The 17,681-nt window shown below is 52.1% G+C and overlaps 3 protein-coding genes and 3 non-coding genes across 9 annotated transcripts; 5 read left to right on the forward strand and 1 right to left on the reverse strand.

Moving 5' to 3' along the window:
• Positions 1-456: 456 nt before the first annotated feature.
• On the forward strand, positions 457-4,278 carry RPL23A (ribosomal protein L23a). Its single transcript, XM_037162836.2, has 5 exons — positions 457-564; positions 1,198-1,381; positions 3,017-3,193; positions 3,889-3,958; positions 4,186-4,278. Exons 1-5 carry the CDS (start codon positions 540-542, stop codon positions 4,198-4,200), a joined length of 471 nt encoding a protein of 156 aa, XP_037018731.2. The 5' UTR covers positions 457-539; the 3' UTR covers positions 4,201-4,278.
• LOC119062085 (small nucleolar RNA SNORD42) lies at positions 1,046-1,109 on the forward strand. Its single transcript, XR_005084917.1, has one exon. It is a non-coding gene; the product is annotated as a small nucleolar RNA SNORD42 (small nucleolar RNA).
• On the forward strand, positions 2,875-2,944 carry LOC119062086 (small nucleolar RNA Z17). Its single transcript, XR_005084918.1, has one exon. It is a non-coding gene; the product is annotated as a small nucleolar RNA Z17 (small nucleolar RNA).
• On the forward strand, positions 4,003-4,074 carry LOC119062076 (small nucleolar RNA Z17). The gene has a single exon (XR_005084908.2). It is a non-coding gene; the product is annotated as a small nucleolar RNA Z17 (small nucleolar RNA).
• A 218-nt stretch (positions 4,279-4,496) lies between the features above and the next one.
• Positions 4,497-6,628, reverse strand: TLCD1 (TLC domain containing 1). Its single transcript, XM_037162838.2, has 4 exons — positions 6,270-6,628; positions 5,871-5,953; positions 5,685-5,767; positions 4,497-5,213 (listed from the first exon to the last, which is right to left on the reverse strand). The coding sequence occupies exons 1-4, from the start codon at positions 6,461-6,463 to the stop codon at positions 4,830-4,832; spliced, it is 744 nt and encodes a 247-aa protein (XP_037018733.1). The 5' UTR covers positions 6,464-6,628; the 3' UTR covers positions 4,497-4,829.
• Positions 6,629-7,392: 764 nt separating this feature from the next.
• Positions 7,393-17,192, forward strand: NEK8 (NIMA related kinase 8). 4 transcript variants are annotated; one of them, XM_037162821.2, is made up of 15 exons: positions 8,259-8,323; positions 10,496-10,701; positions 10,940-11,172; positions 11,403-11,534; positions 12,490-12,698; positions 12,862-12,941; positions 13,025-13,206; positions 13,299-13,449; positions 13,853-13,929; positions 14,238-14,355; positions 14,985-15,135; positions 15,368-15,531; positions 15,639-15,797; positions 15,981-16,139; positions 16,516-17,192. In XM_037162821.2, the coding sequence occupies exons 1-15, from the start codon at positions 8,277-8,279 to the stop codon at positions 16,542-16,544; spliced, it is 2,097 nt and encodes a 698-aa protein (XP_037018716.2). In that variant the 5' UTR covers positions 8,259-8,276; the 3' UTR covers positions 16,545-17,192. The 4 variants fall into 4 exon arrangements, with proteins under 4 accessions (XP_037018714.2, XP_037018713.2, XP_037018716.2 ...); XM_037162819.2 differs by lacking the exon at positions 8,259-8,323 and adding an exon at positions 7,393-7,717 and having other exon boundaries at positions 15,639-16,139; XM_037162818.2 differs by having other exon boundaries at positions 8,140-8,323; positions 15,639-16,139.
• The last annotated feature ends 489 nt before the right edge of the window (positions 17,193-17,681 follow it).

Raw genomic sequence — 17,681 nt, forward strand, 5'->3', positions numbered from 1 at the left:
CTCCCTGACTCGATTTTTTTCTGCCACAAAAATCACCCATATTGATAAGCCACGTCTCAATCTCGGGACATCAATTTCCACAAATGTTATTTGAAGTAGTTGGGCCTGACAAATTCTGCTCTAACGTTCCAGGACTTTGCGTCGCTCTCCCTGAGTCTATCTAACTATATCTATTACAGGCTGCAGCGTTACTGCCTCCTGGAACTGCAGTTCTTTTCTCTGAAGTTGCTCAGGATGAGAAACGCTCAGGACCAGACGCGAGTACCAGTCTGTTTATCCGCCGCAGCAGATAAACACGTCTCAAAAAAAAAACTACAACCCCCAAGAAGCTCTACGGTCTTACGAGGAGCTTCTTACAGGGGGAGGTGTGGCGCATGCTTAGTCCCTCTCCTGAGGGAATTAAACCTAACTACTATTCCCGGCGGGCGCTGCGCTACAGATCACCCAATCAGCTTTAAGTAAAAAAGCATCGCGAGTCTTCGGTGAGACTTAGTTCTACTAGCCCGTGGGAACGGGTCTAGGAAACCCTTTTCACGAAGATGGCGCCCAAAGCGAAGAAGGAAGGTGTGTGCTGGGGCTTGGGGGTAACATGGCTGGTTGGCCTGGGATCCCTAGACAGCGAACGAACAGAAAGGACAGTGGCTAACCTAAGACTTATGTGTCAGCTCCGGAGCTGCTGATCCTGTTTCGGCCAGGCTGCGGTGCGCGTGGGCCCAACCGCATGGGCTAGGCTTCGGTTGAAGGGTGAGGGGAGGGAAGCTGATAGCCAGATAGTGGACTTGGGAACTACACGCATCCGAAGATCACAGCTCCATGTCTCCAGACTTGTATGGAATCAGTTCCCTCAACTTCTCTTTTTTCCTTTTTTTTTTTTAACTTCTCATTTTCATTACAGACGACTATGTAATCTCCCAGGATGGCTGTGCGATAGTCTGTATAAAACTACTCGCATGCTTCCTGGCAAGTATCAAGCGTTTGAGCATTGTTAGTTACTTTTTTATGTGTCGGATACCTGGAGTTACTACTCCAAGTGCGCCCCATTACCGTGCATATGATGGAAAATGTTTAATCTGAGACTTGTGATGTCTTCAAAGGAACCACTGATGCACGTGTAGCCCGGGGCGCCCACTACCGGTGTTCGGGCCAGAAGTGATGGATTTCTGAAACCCGCTTCCACATTTTATTTTATTTTCTCAGCCCCTGCACCTCCCAAAGCCGAAGCCAAGGCAAAGGCTTTAAAGGCGAAGAAAGCAGTGCTAAAAGGCGTCCACAGCCACAAAAAGAAGAAGATACGCACATCACCCACCTTCAGGAGGCCTAAGACACTGCGGCTCCGAAGGCAGCCTAAATATCCTCGGAAGAGCGCCCCCAGGAGAAACAAGTCGGTACTGCCCTGTACTCTTCCTCCCCTGCCCCCCTCCCCTTTTATAAGAGAAAGTTTAGGAAGTAATAGAGGTAAGAGAAGTGAGCCAGGTGGCTGTGTAGGCTACCAGACTTAGAGCTTGGCTTCTCAAAAACCTGTAAGTACTTCACGTGTTTACTTAATGGGGTTGTGAGGAGATTGTTAATGCCTTATTTAAGAACAAAAAGAGGCTTTTCACTATTGGCAGGAATTGTTTAAAACAACCCATAGTTAGTGCCAGGGTTAATTAATTGTTAGGTTAATTATCACTTTATATGTTAGGGTCTACCTTCTTAGAAGTACGATGTAGGACTTAGATGTTCTCTGTTGTAGGGCTTCAGAGAAGCCCTCATACACCTCATATAGAATTCCTCATAGCACCTATTGCTGCAGGGAGTAATTGTTGAAGGTGGCAACGTGGGGTGATCTGGGTTGATAAAGGAGATTTACTCATACCTGTACTGGATAGCGAAGGCCTGCAACAGTATATGGAATCTTCCTTCTCATTCACTCTCAAATTTTTACACTTGGGTAATGGTTAGTGGGAAATTGCACAAAAGGTTGGGATACGTCAGTATTTTGGTGGTGTGCTTCTGTTAATAACTAACCTTAGGAACCGCAGATTAGAGACAAACTATGGTAGCAGAATAGAGTGGGTTGTGTCCCTCTGTGGAGGAAAGCAAGCACTTGACAGTCTTTTTACCCCTTTTGGACTTAGCATTTAGTGTAATAAGAGGTTGAGACCTGACTTCTAACATCAAAATGAGAAGGTAGTGTCCATGTGAATAGAGCGTTTCTTCTCTGAATTTCAGGGGGGAAACTGTTGTAGTTGTGTTCAAGTCACTGTAAGTTTAACTTGAGCTGTAAATAAAAAGTTGCTCTCAAGAATTGATGGTCCAGGCAGAAAACTGTACTTGAACAACAATGGGGGGGGAGGTGTTAAAAAAAAAAGAATTGATGGTCTTCAAGCCACCAAAGTGGGTGGAAATAGCCTCATAGTGAAGTAGCAACATTCTTTGGAACTCTAGCCTGGGTTTCAAGATGTTGCAGGCTGGCTTTGTGCTCTTCAGTTTTAACTTCTCAAGTCTCAATTTTATCCACAAATTCTCCCTTCAGAAATGTAAAAAAAGAAAAAAGGAAAAAAAAGCCACTGGCTTGGTTCAGTGGATTGACCACCATCCTGTGAACTAGGGGATCATTGGCCCAATTCCCAGTCAGGGCACATCTCTGGGTTGTGGGCCAGGGTCTCCAGCAGGGGGCATGTTAGAGCAACCACATGTTGATGTTCCTTTCTCTAAAAATAAATCTTAAAACAATAAAAAGGGATTTTTTTTTTTTTAAGAGAAAGAAATGGTGAGGTCAAATAAAGAATGAGGGGTTTGGGACTCAAGATAATTCTTTAATTACTTAAAGGATGAAAGCCCTTCAAGTGGAATAGAGTGCATATGGTTCTCCAGGTCCCTAGGTTTCAGGTTGCAGATGATGACACCTTTGGCGACCAAAGTCTGACAAAAATGATTGCTACTCATTGTCTGATGCACCTGGGCTTCAAAAGAGGTCCCATCCTTTCTTTTACTGGGCTCAGGCCAGGTGACCCCATTTTATCTCTCCCAGGCTTGATCACTATGCCATCATCAAGTTCCCCCTGACTACTGAGTCAGCCATGAAGAAGATAGAAGACAACAATACACTTGTGTTCATCGTGGATGTCAAGGCCAACAAGCACCAGATCAAACAGGCTGTGAAGAAGCTCTATGACATTGATGTGGCCAAGGTCAACACCCTGATCAGGTGAGTGGAGCTCCAAGGGCTGAGGAGGACACTAGGGCCTCAAGTTAGGAAGCCTGGATGGCATGAAATTCCTTAAAATTCCTTGATGCTGCTTCTGGGGTCAGAGTAGGTTTCAGAGTGTGCAAGCCTTGAGAAATGAGCCAGCCCCTGCTGTAATTACAGTCCATTGTGTGGACTATAGACTTTTGAGGCATCATCAGCTCTCCTGGCTGTAGGATTTGATTTATGGCACATGTGGCAAATAAGTCCCATGGGTCGAATCTCTCTCTCCACCTTGTTTCTGCCAGGCGGCAGCACTGAGCTCTCACTTAACTGTTGGGGAAGTTACATTTATACAGTCCGAAAATACATTCGGCCCTTTGAAGGTAACTAAGAGACTGATGTGGCCCCCAGTGAAAATGAGTTTGACACCCGTTATTTATGGGGTTGGTGCTCATTTTCGTGATTCCTATCTCTAGACAGGCCCTAGAATAAGAAAATTATGTCTGATTACCTTGATTATCCTGTGGTGTTTCCCAAAAAGACATCAGCTTTGTAGCCTAGTGGCTTCTTAACCTTCCCATGTCAGTGACAGGAAAATATAACTATTTGGAAAAGACTACATGAAGAAAGGAACCCCTGATGCCTCAGAAGACTGGGGGGAGGGGCAGGGGCACTGCAGGCAGCAGGGACTAAGGCTGCCTTCTCCACCCTAGGCCTGATGGGGAGAAGAAGGCGTATGTTCGACTGGCTCCAGACTATGATGCTTTGGATGTTGCCAACAAAGTAAGCCTCCTTTGTCATGAAACTCCTTTAACAGCTACCCTCTGGGTGCAGATGATGTGTCTGTTTGCGACCAAAGCCTGATGTTTGCTGATTAGCCTTAACTGACTGACTGCACCCCTCTCCTTAATAGGCCTTACCCTGTGCCCACATTATACTTTTTAACCATGAAATTCCGGCTTAATCTTTACATCTCAACTTCAGTAACAAAGCTCCCTTTTGTTTTTCAGATTGGGATCATCTAAACTGAGTCCAGCTGGCTAATTCTAAATATAAAAATTTCATACTATATGCTTCTTTATGTTGATTTCTGGTTGGGCTGGGAGGGCACCATACTGTGGTATATACACACTAAACAGTAGTTTGCGAAAGACTCCTGGCCCACTTACCCCATTGGAACATTCGGTGCTCTCATTTCATCATACCAGTTATAATCCTAGCAGCAAGAGTTCAGCAGATTTTTGTGATCCAGACTTGGGTTACTTGTCCTAGGACAACTAGAATTTGCCTCTGTCATAGGATTAAGTGAATAAGCAAGCAGTTTTATCAGAACCCCTTTTATCCCTGGAAGAAGAGGCTTTGTATGAAACCAATACCTGGATGGAGTTCATTAGCATCCATTTCAGGGCAGTGTGGGCTGGGTAGCACCTTGTCCCCACACCCATCTACCATGTCCAACCGGTCTGTCTGCTTCCCTCACCCTTGCCCAAGGAAGGACAAGGACTTCAGAGAGTGTTTTCAATAGTGGATGCAGGCTTGAAAGGTGGAGAACCCAGATGCCCCAGCTTTGGGTCTTAGTCTTGACTTCAGTTTATGAGTGAGGCTGTTCTTGGCTGTTTGCTGTCCTTGCCACAAGTTGCAGGCTCTGTGCCTCTCACTCTGTTAAGAACTTGTCTTTGTGTTGTGGGCTAGGCACACGTTCAGGGCAAAAGTCCGAGCGGAGGAGGCGGGAAAAGTAGATGAGGATCATGATGTCCAGCATGAGCAGGATACCCAGCAGGAAGGTGCCTTGGGTTCCCTGACCCACATATTGCAGGAAGAAATAGGTGAGGTAGGCCTGGGGGGCCAGTCGGAAGAGAAAATACATGATCAAGTTGACATACTTGTTGATCCGGTACAGGAGGTGATTCTGGGCATTGTTGATCTTCATCATCATGCGAATGGTGAGGAAAATGTTGCTGACCTCTACCAGTAGTGTTATGACACCCCCACCTACAAAACTGCTCCGAAAGATGCCTGAAAAGAAGGCACCCATGGCCTAGAGGGCAAAGGTGAGAACAGGTTAGGTAATAAACACCAAGGCTATCAGATTAAGGCCTGGCTGTTGTGGCTCAGTGGATCCAGCACCAGCCTGCAAACTCATGGGTCACTAATGAGGGTGGGTGCCTGAGTTTCAGTGGAGGCATATATAAGAAGTAACCAATGGGTGTTTCTCTCCCTGTCTCAAAGCACTGAGAAAAAAGGCTATTAGATTGAGACTGGAAAATCTTACCCTGTTTGCTTTCTTCTAGCATATAGTTTACAGTGAGTTAAACACAAATTTTGAACCCTATATGGAGTTAACTGCAGTCAATACTAGGTGAGGTTATGAAATGCTAGCCTTAAATAGTGAACCAAGGGCCCAGACTAGCATCTGAGGATGAAAGATGTAGGACACATGGTGTGAATGGAGTTAAGAGGGTGGAGAGTAAAGTTGATAGCGCCAGGCCTATACCACACCCCAACTTACCATGACATGATGGACCAGGTATTCCCAAGAAGCTCGAGCCTGACAACTAACCACGATGTCCACAGTGTCGTGGATGAAATAACCTAGCAGAGGGATGGGTGAAGAGGTCGTGAAGGGGACTGAACAAGAACCTCGCCCCCCCCCCCCGTTCCTCCACCTACTTAATGCTTAATAGGCAAGACTTACCTGCAGAAAAGCAAACGAGCAGGTAGCCAGAAAGCGACCATGCCGTCTCAATCTCTACTAGCAGTTCTGGGGTCTGCCACACACTGAATGGGAGGGAAGAAAGGAGGCAGGCGTTCATCTCCCAATTCCCAAAGACCTTCCAGCTCCCCAATTATCCTTGCCAGTCCAAGAGGAGTCTAAGCCCACTATATTAACTGGGAAGCAAGTAGGGGCTTGGCTGAAACTCAGGTGTCTTCCCTTTCCCAGGTGAGATCCCCTTCTCCCGGGGCCAGCTCAGGATTGGATAGCCTTCCAGACAGGGAATCATGTGAGACTGCATGGCCTCAGCCCGCCCGTGAGTGATGGGGAGAGTAACGCGGGATTCCCTGGCCACCTTCATTGCCCCGGTTCTTCACTCACCACAGCAAAGCCCAGATCCCTGACACAATGGAATGGGCGAACGAGACGAGTAGGTTGTGCCAGCGCCAGGTGCGCAGGGGGTCAGCACGCACGTGAGCGGGCAGAGGTAGGCGACTGAGCGCGCGCCGGAGTGCCCGGAAGGTCAGCGTGGCGCCCAGGAGCAGCAGCAGGGCGGGGTGCAGCAGTGGGGGCATGCTGGTCCTCCCTGCCGTCCTTCTGTCCCCCCTCTAGCCGGCCTCCTCGCGCTATCCGGCAAATGGAGTTCCCTCTCGGTTCAGTTCACTCCGGACACCTCTCCCGCCGGCCTCCAGCCTCACACAGTTTCTCCACGGAGCTCTCTAGGCCCCTACGCTCCTCTTGTCCCCTCCCAGCGGGCCTCTGCCCCCGCCCCTGGCCGCCCGGGCCCCTGCCCCGCCCCGCCCCGCCCCGCCTCCTTGCCCCCGCCCCTCCGGCGCCTCTGCTGAACAGAGGGCACTAGCCCCATTTCCCGGGGGCTTGGGATGGGGGTAGCTTCCGCGTCCCGCGTGGACTTCGGGGGTTGTCCTGGGCAGCCGCCACAGAGGCATCCTCCCTGGCGCCTCCCAATTCCCGACTCTCTTTCTGCTTCATTATCCGGCGTCCTCACTTTCTCCCGCCACTGGCTCCCCCGCCTGAGTGGGTATTGTGAGCACTCACTCCACCCTCAACTCCACGACTTTTAAACCCGGGATTTGGTTATAGGTTGGAGTCCTGCCTTGGTCTACAATCTCTGCCCAGTCCCTGTTCTTTCACTGGATCACTAGCTTTTTCAGGCTAGAGACAACCGTGTTTACCTGCCTCTACAGCACCCTGCTTAGAGACGGCGCCTAGAAACTGTTGATTAACCCATCACCACCCCTCTTTCCAGGCCGCTTTTGGGCTCCTGGGGCCAAGCGACTGTACCAATCTGCTTTCAGACAGGGCCAGCTCTCTTCTCCCGGCTCTTCGGAGGCTGGAGCGGGGAAGACAGCTGATTTTGCTAGGGTGACCCTCACTCTTCAGGCAGTGGCCTGGAGCACTTGCAGTTTATGGTCACTAGGTGTCAGTCTGTACTCACCATGGCGTGGGATTAACAACACCCCCACCCAGCCCCGCCTCCAAAGAAATGAGGTGGTACTTTAAGGGGAGAGTTAGCCAGCCAGACTCTACGGAACAGAGGAGCGGCTAAAAAGACAGTCTGGAGTAGGGGGCGAGAAAGGGGAGGTAGACGAGGCTAAGAAAGTTGTAGAGTTGTAGTTGAGGGCGAGGGAAAAAGTGTTGCGAGAGGGAGGAAAAGCCAGAAACCTGAGGCGTCAGAGACCTGGGGGCCGAGAGGTTTGAGTGTTTGCCTTGCTTCCTCTGGTGGCTCCAAGGTTACACATTAACCCCTGTGGGGCTCCTGGGTCAACCAAGTCCCTCTCGGTTTCTAGGTGAGAGCACGAGTGTCTCAGGTGAGCAGCTTTCTCCCTTTGTGCTTGCTTCCGCTCCCCTGGGCAGCTTTGTCTGCCGGCCAACACCGGCTTGAGCCCGCAAGGGGCCCTCCTGGGGCTCTTCTAGTGGTCATTCCACGTGAGCAGGTTTGGGCACCCTTTTGAGGGATGTGATGGGAGCAGAAGATAAACACCCCATTCCTCGTCCACTCATAAATAGGGACGCTACCCCTTAGCTAATCACCATCCTCTTGCTCCTAAAATGAGCTTTTATTGACTTAACGCAGAGCAGGAGGTGCCAGGAAGACACCTGTAATTAAACTCACTTCTGGTCTAGACCCTAAACAATCGTACTAACCTCTGGACAGAAACTTAGAACATATGGGCCGAACGCGAATGGGCCATATGAAGGAACGTTGAAAAATCGCAGAACGATGCGAGGTTTAAACCGACACCTAATTCCACTTGCAGCTCCCAGCAATTACTTTGCAGTGTAGGGGGCGTGGCTCTAGAGTAGGCGGGTTCGCGCACGCGCCGGGTCTGGGTGTAGGGGGTTCCGGAAATGTGACTGAGAAATGAGATGGAGAAGTACGAGCGGATTCGAGTGGTGGGGAGAGGTGCCTTCGGGTGAGCCAGGGCTCTGGGGGAGGCAATTACTCAGGGAGAGGGAAAGTAAACCCCAACGCTGTCCGCGAAATCGCTGCCCGGTTAGCCCCGCCCTGAGGCGTGAGTGCCCACTCTTCGGAAGCCCCGCCCAAGCTTCCGGTACAGGTCGGTGACTGCGAGACTCAACTTCTAAGGAGGTCACGCCTTCGGCAAGCCTTTGCACCCCCGCAGTTCTGGTGTTAGAGGACGGACTCATTCATTCAACAAATATTGATTGAGGCTTTCGACGCTGGGAATACAGTTAAGAACAGGCGTAATCTTTCCCCCCTCAGTTTACAGACAATAGGGAAAATGTACAATAAACAAGACATTGTTAAAGCAGTTATTAACAAGCTGCGTGAACAGGACATAATACCAGAGAAGTATTTTTCGGGGGGGGGGGGGGGGGGGTTGTGATCAAGGAAATTTCTCTGAGAGGTGAAGTTTTAAGCCAAGGCTTGAGGAATGAGTACCTGTCTGACGGTGAAGGCAGAGCTTTTCAGATCTTCACATGGGAAGAAATTCAAAGTATTCAAAGAACTAAGAAAAAAGTCTGGTGTAATTGGAATGTAGTGTGCAAGGTAAAGAATGCTATAAAATGTGGGGACGGAGCCAGAATCTAGCCTTAGGCTTAGTAGGTAAAAGGTGTTAAATTTATTTGCAGTGTAAAGGGAAGAGGTTTACCAGAGGATATGTTCTTGGTATGATTTGCATTTTAAAAAGATCACTCTGGCTGCTGTGTGGAATTTAGATTTGAGGGTGACATTTTGAAGGCTAGCACAGTGTTTTAGGCAAGAAATTATGGTTTTGTGAAGAGCTGTACCAAAGGACACAGGAAAATGAATCGGTTCACAACATTTTGGAGGTAGAGGCAGGATTTACTGATGTGTTAGTGTGAAATGGCGGAAGGATTCTGGCATGATTTTCAGGTGTCTGCTTTAATAACTGGGGAATGGTGGTGATATTTGATGACGTGGAAGAGACTGAAGAAGAGAAGTTTTGGGGACAGGAATCAAGAGTTATATTTTGAATTTGATAAAATTTAAGACGCTTGTGAGAGACATTCAGGTAGAGATGCAAAGTAAATAGTTGGATATGCGAGTAGTACTCAGAGGAGAGGTCAGAGCTAGAAATACAAAGTTGATATTTAGATGATCATCTTATAGTCCATTCATTCAGCAGATACTGGGCTCCTACTGTGTGCTGAGATATGTACTAGATTATGCACTGGGGATGTCATGGTGAACAAGAAAGAGCAAGAACCCTGCTTTAAAAAAAAAAAAAAAAGATTGTGCCCTGGCTGGTGTGGCTCAGTGGGTTGAGCTCGGGCTTTGAACTAAAGGGTCACTGGTTCGATTCCTAGTCAGGGCACATGCCTGGGTTGCAGGCCTGGTCCCCAGTGGCGACCACGTGAGAGGCAACCACACACTGTTCTTTCTCTCCCCCCCTTCTTCTCTCTCTAAAAATAAATAAATAAAATGTTTTTTAAAATAAAATAAAAATTTGTATTTACTTACTTTTAGGGAGGGGAAGGGAGGGAGAAACAGAAACACAGATCGTTGTGATGGGGGACAAACCCACAACCCGGGCATGTGCCCCAACACAGACTCGAACTGGCACCCTTTCGCCTTGCGGGAGGACACCTAACCAACCAAACCACATTGGCAGGGCAAGAACCCGACTTTTGTGGACGCCGACCATAGACTTGAAAGAAAAATGATATGAATGGCTTCCACTCACTGAGCATTTTCCATGTGCCAGGCACTGTCCTAAAGGCCTTACATGTATTTTCTTATTTGATCTCAACAACCCTGTGAGGTAAATTCTGTTTTCCAGATGATGATGTCACATAATCTAAGACCAGATCATTAGTAGGAGGAGGAGTCAGGATTTGAACCCAGACAGTTAACTTAGTGTCTATAGAAACTTAGAGAGATGAAGGCTAACTTTGCGGCATTGGGCCTGTGGTGAAACTGAGTCTCATATAAGCTAACTGACTTGTCTAATATCTCAGTTTGTGGTTAGTGCCCCCCATTCCTAATCTCAGTGTTCTGTGCACTCAGATGCCCTTAGTCACTAGCCAGTCAACAGGTCTTCCCAGCCTAATGCATGGCCAGAGGCTGACTGGTACCCACTGCTGTACCGTGTCCTCAGGATTGTGCACCTGTGCCTGCGCAAGGCGGACCAGAAGCTGGTGATCATCAAGCAGATTCCAGTGGAGCAGATGACCAAGGAAGAGCGGCAGGCAGCCCAAAATGAGTGTCAGGTCCTTAAGCTGCTCAACCACCCCAATGTCATTGAGTACTACGAGAACTTCCTGGAGGACAAGGCCCTCATGATTGCCATGGAATACGCGCCAGGTGGGCTGGCCTCCTGGCACTAGGCTGGCACTCAGGGCCTCTCACCTCTGGGACAGACAGACATAGAGTAGCCAGCTTTCCTCCTTGGAATGGGCTTGGCTGAGGGTCAGAGGTAAAGAATTCTGACCTCAGTCGTGAGATGCTGGGAGGCCCTTGCCTTGTCTGGGTATTTAGTTTCATAAAAGGAAAGTCTCAAGCATGGAAGAGATTGGATCCTGACTAGTCCCTGTGGCTGCAGGTGGCACCCTGGCGGAGTTCATCCAGAAGCGCTGTAATTCCCTGCTGGAGGAGGAGACCATCATGCACTTCTTTGTGCAGATCCTGCTTGCACTGCATCACGTGCACACCCACCTCATCTTACACCGGGACCTCAAGACCCAAAACATCCTTCTTGACAAGCATCGCATGGTTGTCAAGATTGGTGATTTTGGCATCTCCAAGATCCTTAGCAGCAAAAGCAAAGCCTACACGGTGCCTGGGCATGGAGGGGACCTCAAGGGTGTTGGAGGTTTTGAGGGCCAAGGCTCACTCTGTAATCCTATCTCCCACCCCGAGATTTTGGCTCCTTAGCCCCTGGCTGGGTTGTCTGTCAGGAGGAAGCACTTTGGCCTGCTTAGGGGAGAAGCTCTCTCCAACCGGCCCTGTGGGCAGAGCTCTTGGTCTTCCCCCCCTGGGTTGTAATTTTAGCTTCCTTCCTGCAGGTGGTGGGCACTCCATGCTACATCTCCCCTGAACTGTGTGAGGGCAAGCCCTACAACCAGAAGAGCGACATCTGGGCCCTGGGCTGCGTTCTCTATGAGCTGGCCAGCCTCAAGAGGGCCTTTGAGGCTGCGGTGAGTAAGCAACCCCAAGGGGACAGCCCGGAAATCTATCTCCCTCCCTCTGAAGTCCCAGGCTCCAACAGCTTCTGTGATTCTTCTGTGTCTGAGTCACATTTCCCTCATCAGACTGGCTGATTACACCAGGGTAGGGCTGTGGCTTCCTTCAGACTATGGATTCCTGAGGGTAGGGCTTGGGCCCCCCGCTTTAAACTGAGGGCTCCTGCCCTGGCCAAGTGGCTCAGGTGGTTGGACCATCATCCTGTGCACCAAAAGCTTTCAGGTTTGATCCTAGGTCAGGGCACATCCCCAGGTTGTGGTTTGATACCTGCTCAGGGTGTATACAGGAGGCAGCCAATCCATGTTTCTCTCTCACATGGATGTTTCTCTCTTTCTCTTTCTCAAATCAATGAACATATCCTCAGGTGAGGATTAAACTGAGGGCTGCTGAAGGCAGGGCTCCCCCATCAGCTTAGTGACCCGACTAAAGTCAAGACTTAACTTTCCCCAGCAATCTGGGGTTTCCGAGGACATAGCTCCCCTATGAGAGGTTCCTTTTTTTCTTTTTTAAATATATTTTTAAAGATTTTATTTATTTATCTTTAGAGGGGAAGGGAAGGAGAGAGGGAGAAAAATATCAGTGTATGGTTGCCTCTTGTGTGTCCCCTGCTGGGAACTGGCCTGCAACCCAGGCATGTGCCCTGACTAGGAATCGAACCGCTTTTGTTTGGTTCACAGGCCTGTGTTCAATCCACTGAGCTACACCAGCCAGGGCTGCCTATGAGAGGTTCTTGAAAGCAGGGTTTAGGTCCTGTAATCCCCTATCATTTTCGGAGTCCCCTTACCAGACTGAAGGCTCCTGAGCACAGGGCTCTGTGTCTACCCATCAAATGGGGGGCTGGGGCTGGAGCCACCTACATACAAGCCTGGCCTGAGGCTCTGGCTGGCCCCACAACTTGTACCTTCACAGAATCTGCCAGCACTGGTGCTGAAGATCATGAGCGGCACCTTTGCACCCATCTCTGACCGGTACAGCCCGGAGCTACGCCAGCTCGTCCTGAGCCTGCTCAGCCTGGAGCCCACACAGCGGCCACCGCTCAGCCACATCATGGCACAGCCTCTCTGCATCCGTGCTCTCCTCAACCTCCACACGGACGTGGGCAGTGTCCGCATGCGGAGGCCTGTGCGGGGAGTGGAGGAGGGAGCCCTGGGCAGCAAGGGGCACCCAGTGGGAACACAGAAGACTGGGGCATAGGGGCCCTCAGGACAAGTCCTCCATTCTTGTGTATGGGAGTACCAGGGAGGGCTGGTCGGTGTCCTAAGGCCCCCATTTGTCCCATAGGGCAGAGAAGTCCCTGGCCACTGGGCCACCCCTGGCCCCAGGCAGCACAGGGAGCAGGACCACCAGTGCCCGCTGCAGGGGTAAGTTCAGATGACGTTCTGGGTCCCTGTGGATGCCCTTCCATTCCCGCCAGTGTAACAGGCCTGATGAGCTGCTCCCACAGGCATCCCCCGGGGACCCGCACGGCCAGCCATTCCACCACCACTGTCCTCCGTGTACACGTGGGGTGGGGGGCTCAGCGCTCCTCTGCGGCTGCCCATGCTCAACACAGAGGTGGTCCAGGTGGCTGCCGGGCGCACTCAGAAGGCTGGCGTCACACGCTCTGGGCGCCTCATCCTGTGGGAGGTGAGCAGGCTGGGGTGGGCCTAGAGTGTGCCGAGGGTGTGCCATAAGGAAGGGGTGCCCAGGCTCCATGCCCTCCGCTGCCTCCTCTGCAGGCCCCGCCCCTAGGTGCGGGAGGGGGCGCCCTCCTTCCAGGGGCAGTGGAGCAGCAGCAGCCCCAGTTCATCTCGCGTTTCCTGGAAGGCCAGTCAGGTGTGACCATCAAGCACGTGGCCTGTGGGGACCTCTTCACAGCCTGCCTGACCGGTTAGTGGAGTCCAGAGACAACCCTGTGGGGACCCTGCTATCAGAAGGCCTCCCAGAGCAACTTCCCTCTTTGCCTGTCATTTACAAACTGCTCGATTAATAATGCTTCTATCTACTGTTTATTAAGCACCAGGGGTTTACTTATACTCTTTCACCCTTCACAATAGGCCTGGGGGGGGGGAGTTGCAGTAACCCATTTGACAGATCTGGAAACTAAGGCTCAGAGGCTAAGTCACTTGTCTAACGTCACGCACTTGGGAAAGGAGACCCCTGTCCTTATCATTCTCTAGCCTTGGCCTCCAACTAACTTTTTCTTGCTTCTCCAACCCAAGGTTGGACTGGTCCCTTTGGAAAAACAGCCTAATCTCTCTCCCTTCCCTTTGCTCAATTGCCCCCTCCCAAGACCGAGGTATCATCATGACTTTTGGCAGTGGCAGCAATGGGTGCCTAGGCCATGGCAGCCTCAATGACATCAGCCAGGTGGGTGCTGCATGTACCTTGGGGAGGAGGAAGTGGGGGAGATGGCAGGGAGCCTGTCTGAGAGCTGACACTCAGGTTGGGGGAAGGGGAATCTTCAGCAACCACAGGTCCCTCCAGCTCCCAGGCTGCACCTGTTCTGGGCAACAGTAGGGGAAGTACAGAGAGACCAGGCTTCCCCCAGTGGTTACAGAGGTGGTGGGGGCAGTTAAAGAAATGGGCATCTCATGGAAATTTGCAGCTTCCGACGGGGCCCTTACAGGGGATGCTGTGTCCGGATCCTCTGCCCACAGTTTCCTCTCTTACTCTAGCCCACCATCGTGGAGGCCCTGCTGGGCTATGAGATGGTGCAGGTGGCCTGCGGGGCGTCTCATGTGCTGGCTCTGTCCACTGAGCGGGAGTTATTTGCCTGGGGTCGTGGAGATGGCGGTAAGCTCTCCGCTCTGTTCCAGCCTTAGCTCCACCTCACACCTCCCCCATCGGTGCTTTGCTCCCCTTTGCACCCACCTTCTACCCCACGGCCTGTTTTCTCCTCCCTCTTCTCTCCAACCCCATTCATTTATCCGCTCAGCAAACCTTCACTGCACACCCACTGTGTGCCCACCCTGTGCCGGGTGCTGAGACAAGATGATCAAGATGTCAGTTCCTTCAGGTGCTTCTGAGGGAGAGTTCATTCACCCGCAGTTTTCACCGTGGCCCTCTCTGGGCCAGGCATCAGTCTGGGCATTGAAACTAGAGATGACTTAGATGCAGTTCCTGTCCTCTTGGAGGACTCTGATGGGGGAAGAACGACACATCATCATGACAAAGGACAGAGAGCATTAGTGCTGCACCCAAGGTCCAGAGATGTGGGAACTCGAGGACTGGCAAGGGACTCCACCTGGAGGAGCAGTGGTGGCACCCGAGCAGGACCTTAAAGGAGGAGTGCCACAGAGGTTTTTGACCACAGAGGGGCCAAGGATGGGCCTTTCAGGCTGTCACTCCCAACCCAGGGGTCCTCATCCTGGCATCACCAACACTGATGCTCCAACTAGCCCCACCCCAACTTCCCCTTCCAGGCCGGCTGGGACTAGGCACCAGGGAGTCCCACAGCTGCCCTCAGCAGGTGCCCGTGCCACCAGGACAGGAGGCCCAGCGGGTTGTGTGTGGCATTGACTCCTCCATGATCCTCACTGTGCCTGGCCGAGTGCTGGCCTGTGGGAGCAACAGGTAAGCAGGTGCCCCAGGATGACTTGACTGTCCCCTCGCCACCCTTGGCTGCTAATGCTCCATCTGTCCTTGCCTACCCTCCACCAGGGATTCAAACTCAGAAGGGCTGGGAGTGCTGTTGGTTCAACTCAGGGTGGGATCTGTCCCTTGGTGCATCCACTCCTGCCCAGTAAGTGGAGGTAGGAGAGTCTATACATTGTCATTTGGGCTTGGCCTCTGGCTCTGCCCTCAGATTCAACAAGCTGGGCCTGGACCACCTGTCCCTGGGGGAGGACTCTGGCCCCCACCAACAGGTGGAGGAGGCTCTGAGCTTCACGCCGCTAGGTTCTGCACCCCTGGCCCAGGAGCCCCTGCTGAGTGTGGACCTGGGCACTGCTCATTCAGCTGCTGTGACTGGTGAGCAGGACAGCCTGGACAAGGAGGCAGGAGGGGGGCTCTGCTGGCTTCTTCAGGACCTCAGTCGAGGCACCCTGTTCCTTCCTTACCCCTCTCTTCCCTTACAGCCTCTGGTGACTGCTATACTTTCGGCAGCAATCAGCATGGGCAGTTGGGTACCAATGCTCGCCGGGTCAGCCGGGCACCTTGTCAAGTTCAAGGCCTCCAGGGCATCAAGATAGCCATGGTGGCCTGTGGGGATGCCTTCACTGTAGCTATTGGAGCAGGTGATTCGTGGGCCCAATGGGAGCAGATAGGGGTATGGACAGGCCCATGGGCAATGCGAGTGGTATCATGCTCGGATCTGCTGAACTCAGCAACCTTGTACTGGGACCAGTACAGCCGTCTGGGAGGACCACTGCTCTCTGAGCTGTGTCCTCTGTTTCGTTCTTTGGGGTTTTCTTTGGCAGAAGGTGAAGTATATTCTTGGGGCAAAGGGGCTCGAGGTCGACTGGGAAGGAAGGATGAAGATGCTGGACTCCCTCGTCCCGTGCAGCTGGATGAGACACACCCCTACACAGTGACTTCTGTGTCCTGTTGCCATGGAAACACTCTTCTGGCTGTTCGCCGTGAGTTATAAGTCTTCCCACCTCATTCACACGGGGTTAACCCAGCTGGCTCCTGCCCATACCCCCACCCCCAGTGGTCACAGCCCAAATCACTAACAGCATCTTTAGTCCTCAAATGAATGAAAGCAGAAGCTGTGGGGTAAAACTGTTTCCTGCCTGGGGTGGGCACTTTGGGACCTCATTAAAGGGCTGCCTTCACTGCTCCCAGGGCCCGAATGCATTTTTCTCCTCCTGCCCCTAGTCCAGTTTAGTTTAAACCTCTATTTCTGGTGTGGCTGTGTGTGGGGTGGGGGGGTGGTGGGCAGCCGGTGCTGCTTGCTGGAGGTTCTGCCCACTGGGAGGCTGCAGAGGTTGGTTTCTCTTTTGTCCTCTCTAGCGGTCGCAGATGAGCCCATCCCCCCGTGAGGCAGCTGGATACACCTCTGCACCACCCTGCTATTGCTTCTCGGAATGTTCTTGAAAAGTACAGGTGCCTGAGGCACGACTGTCCCCACCCATGGCCCCTGGATTATGTCCAATGGGATATAAGAACTAGTGAAGCTTCTGAGCTGCTTTTGGCCCCGAATGTGTAAAACTCAACCCACCCCATCCCCCTAACACTTCTTTCCCCCCCTCACCTCTTCTCTTAAGTCAGTGCCCCCAGGGCCCAGCGTGGCCAGAGTTGGAAGCCAAACCTAACCTTTGGAAACAGGGTAGCCTTCAGAGCCTTGGCAGAAAAAGGCTGGAGATGGATGTGGCTCTGCCCAGACCCAGCCCCTTCCCCTGCCCTGGTAAAAAATGCGTCCCTCGCACCCACGGAGACTGCAGCTCAGTGCTTTGGAGCAGGACAGGCAGAGCCTGCCTGGACCGGGCATTCCAGCGGCCTAGCCTAAAGATTGCCTGGGGCCGGGAGGTCCTAGGGAGCTTATGTCAACTACATGTCACCTGGCATCCTTGCTGAAGGTTGCCCCTCAACCCTTGCCATTCCTCCAAAACAGGTTGGGGGAAAGGGTAACTGGCTGGAGCAGACCAGTTTCCAGCTGCCTGGGAAGTAGTGCCAATAAAAACATCAGCTGCCTGCCTAGAGTGTGGTCTTTTCAGGAGCGGGAGTGGCTGCCCAACACCCTAGAGTTGGGCTGGGTCCCCCATCTCAACTGCAAGGCCATGGTCAAGGAAAGAATGTGGGCGCAGCCTAAGGCTGGGGCCAAGTTTGCTCTGGCCCAGCGCCCAGCCCTGCCTCCCCTCCCCAGCTGAGCTCCCCAGATCTGGTTGCCAGGCTTCGGCTGCCTAGCACCTGGAAGCTGGAGTCCTGGGCTCCTGGGCGACACGTGGCCCTTGAGAGCGAGAGTGAGCAAGCTGTACACCCGAGAGAAGTGAACCTTTGTGGTGCGGCCTGGAGGGTCCCCTGGGGCCCCCCTGCCCCACTCCTTCACAGCTCTGGGAAGAAGCCACGATCTCCCAGCTCTGGGAGCCACGATCTCCCTTCCCAAGGGAAAAGAGGAGCCCCTGCATCGGGGAGGGAGCAAGCCTGGCCAAGTGCCGACCTCGAACGGCGTCCTCGCG

Source organism: Artibeus jamaicensis, unplaced genomic scaffold (genome assembly GCF_021234435.1).
Source record: "Artibeus jamaicensis isolate MK-2021 breed Jamaican fruit bat unplaced genomic scaffold, CSHL_Jam_final contig_2790, whole genome shotgun sequence".
NCBI lineage: Eukaryota > Metazoa > Chordata > Mammalia > Chiroptera > Phyllostomidae > Artibeus > Artibeus jamaicensis.

What these genes read in the sequence shown, in the direction of transcription:
- RPL23A (XM_037162836.2), top strand. Translation starts at nt 540, where the DNA reads ATGGCGCCCAAAGCGAAGAAGGAAG. An exon ending in AGCGCCCCCAGGAGAAACAA is followed by an intron (nt 1,382 to 3,016) that starts GTCGGTACTGCC and finishes TATCTCTCCCAG; the next exon opens with GCTTGATCACTATGCCATCA. An exon ending in AAGGTCAACACCCTGATCAG is followed by an intron (nt 3,194 to 3,888) that starts GTGAGTGGAGCT and finishes TCTCCACCCTAG; the next exon opens with GCCTGATGGGGAGAAGAAGG.
- TLCD1 (XM_037162838.2), bottom strand. Translation starts at nt 6,463, where the DNA reads ATGCCCCCACTGCTGCACCCCGCCCTGCTGCTGCTCCTGGGCGCCACG. An exon ending in GCTCGTTTGCTTTTCTGCAG is followed by an intron (nt 5,768 to 5,870) that starts GTAAGTCTTGCC and finishes TCCCTCTGCTAG; the next exon opens with GTTATTTCATCCACGACACT. An exon ending in ACCTGGTCCATCATGTCATG is followed by an intron (nt 5,214 to 5,684) that starts GTAAGTTGGGGT and finishes TTTGCCCTCTAG; the next exon opens with GCCATGGGTGCCTTCTTTTC.
- NEK8 (XM_037162818.2), top strand. Translation starts at nt 8,277, where the DNA reads ATGGAGAAGTACGAGCGGATTCGAGTGGTGGGGAGAGGTGCCTTCGG. An exon ending in CACCAGTGCCCGCTGCAGGG is followed by an intron (nt 12,942 to 13,024) that starts GTAAGTTCAGAT and finishes CTGCTCCCACAG; the next exon opens with GCATCCCCCGGGGACCCGCA. An exon ending in GCCTCAATGACATCAGCCAG is followed by an intron (nt 13,930 to 14,237) that starts GTGGGTGCTGCA and finishes CTCTTACTCTAG; the next exon opens with CCCACCATCGTGGAGGCCCT.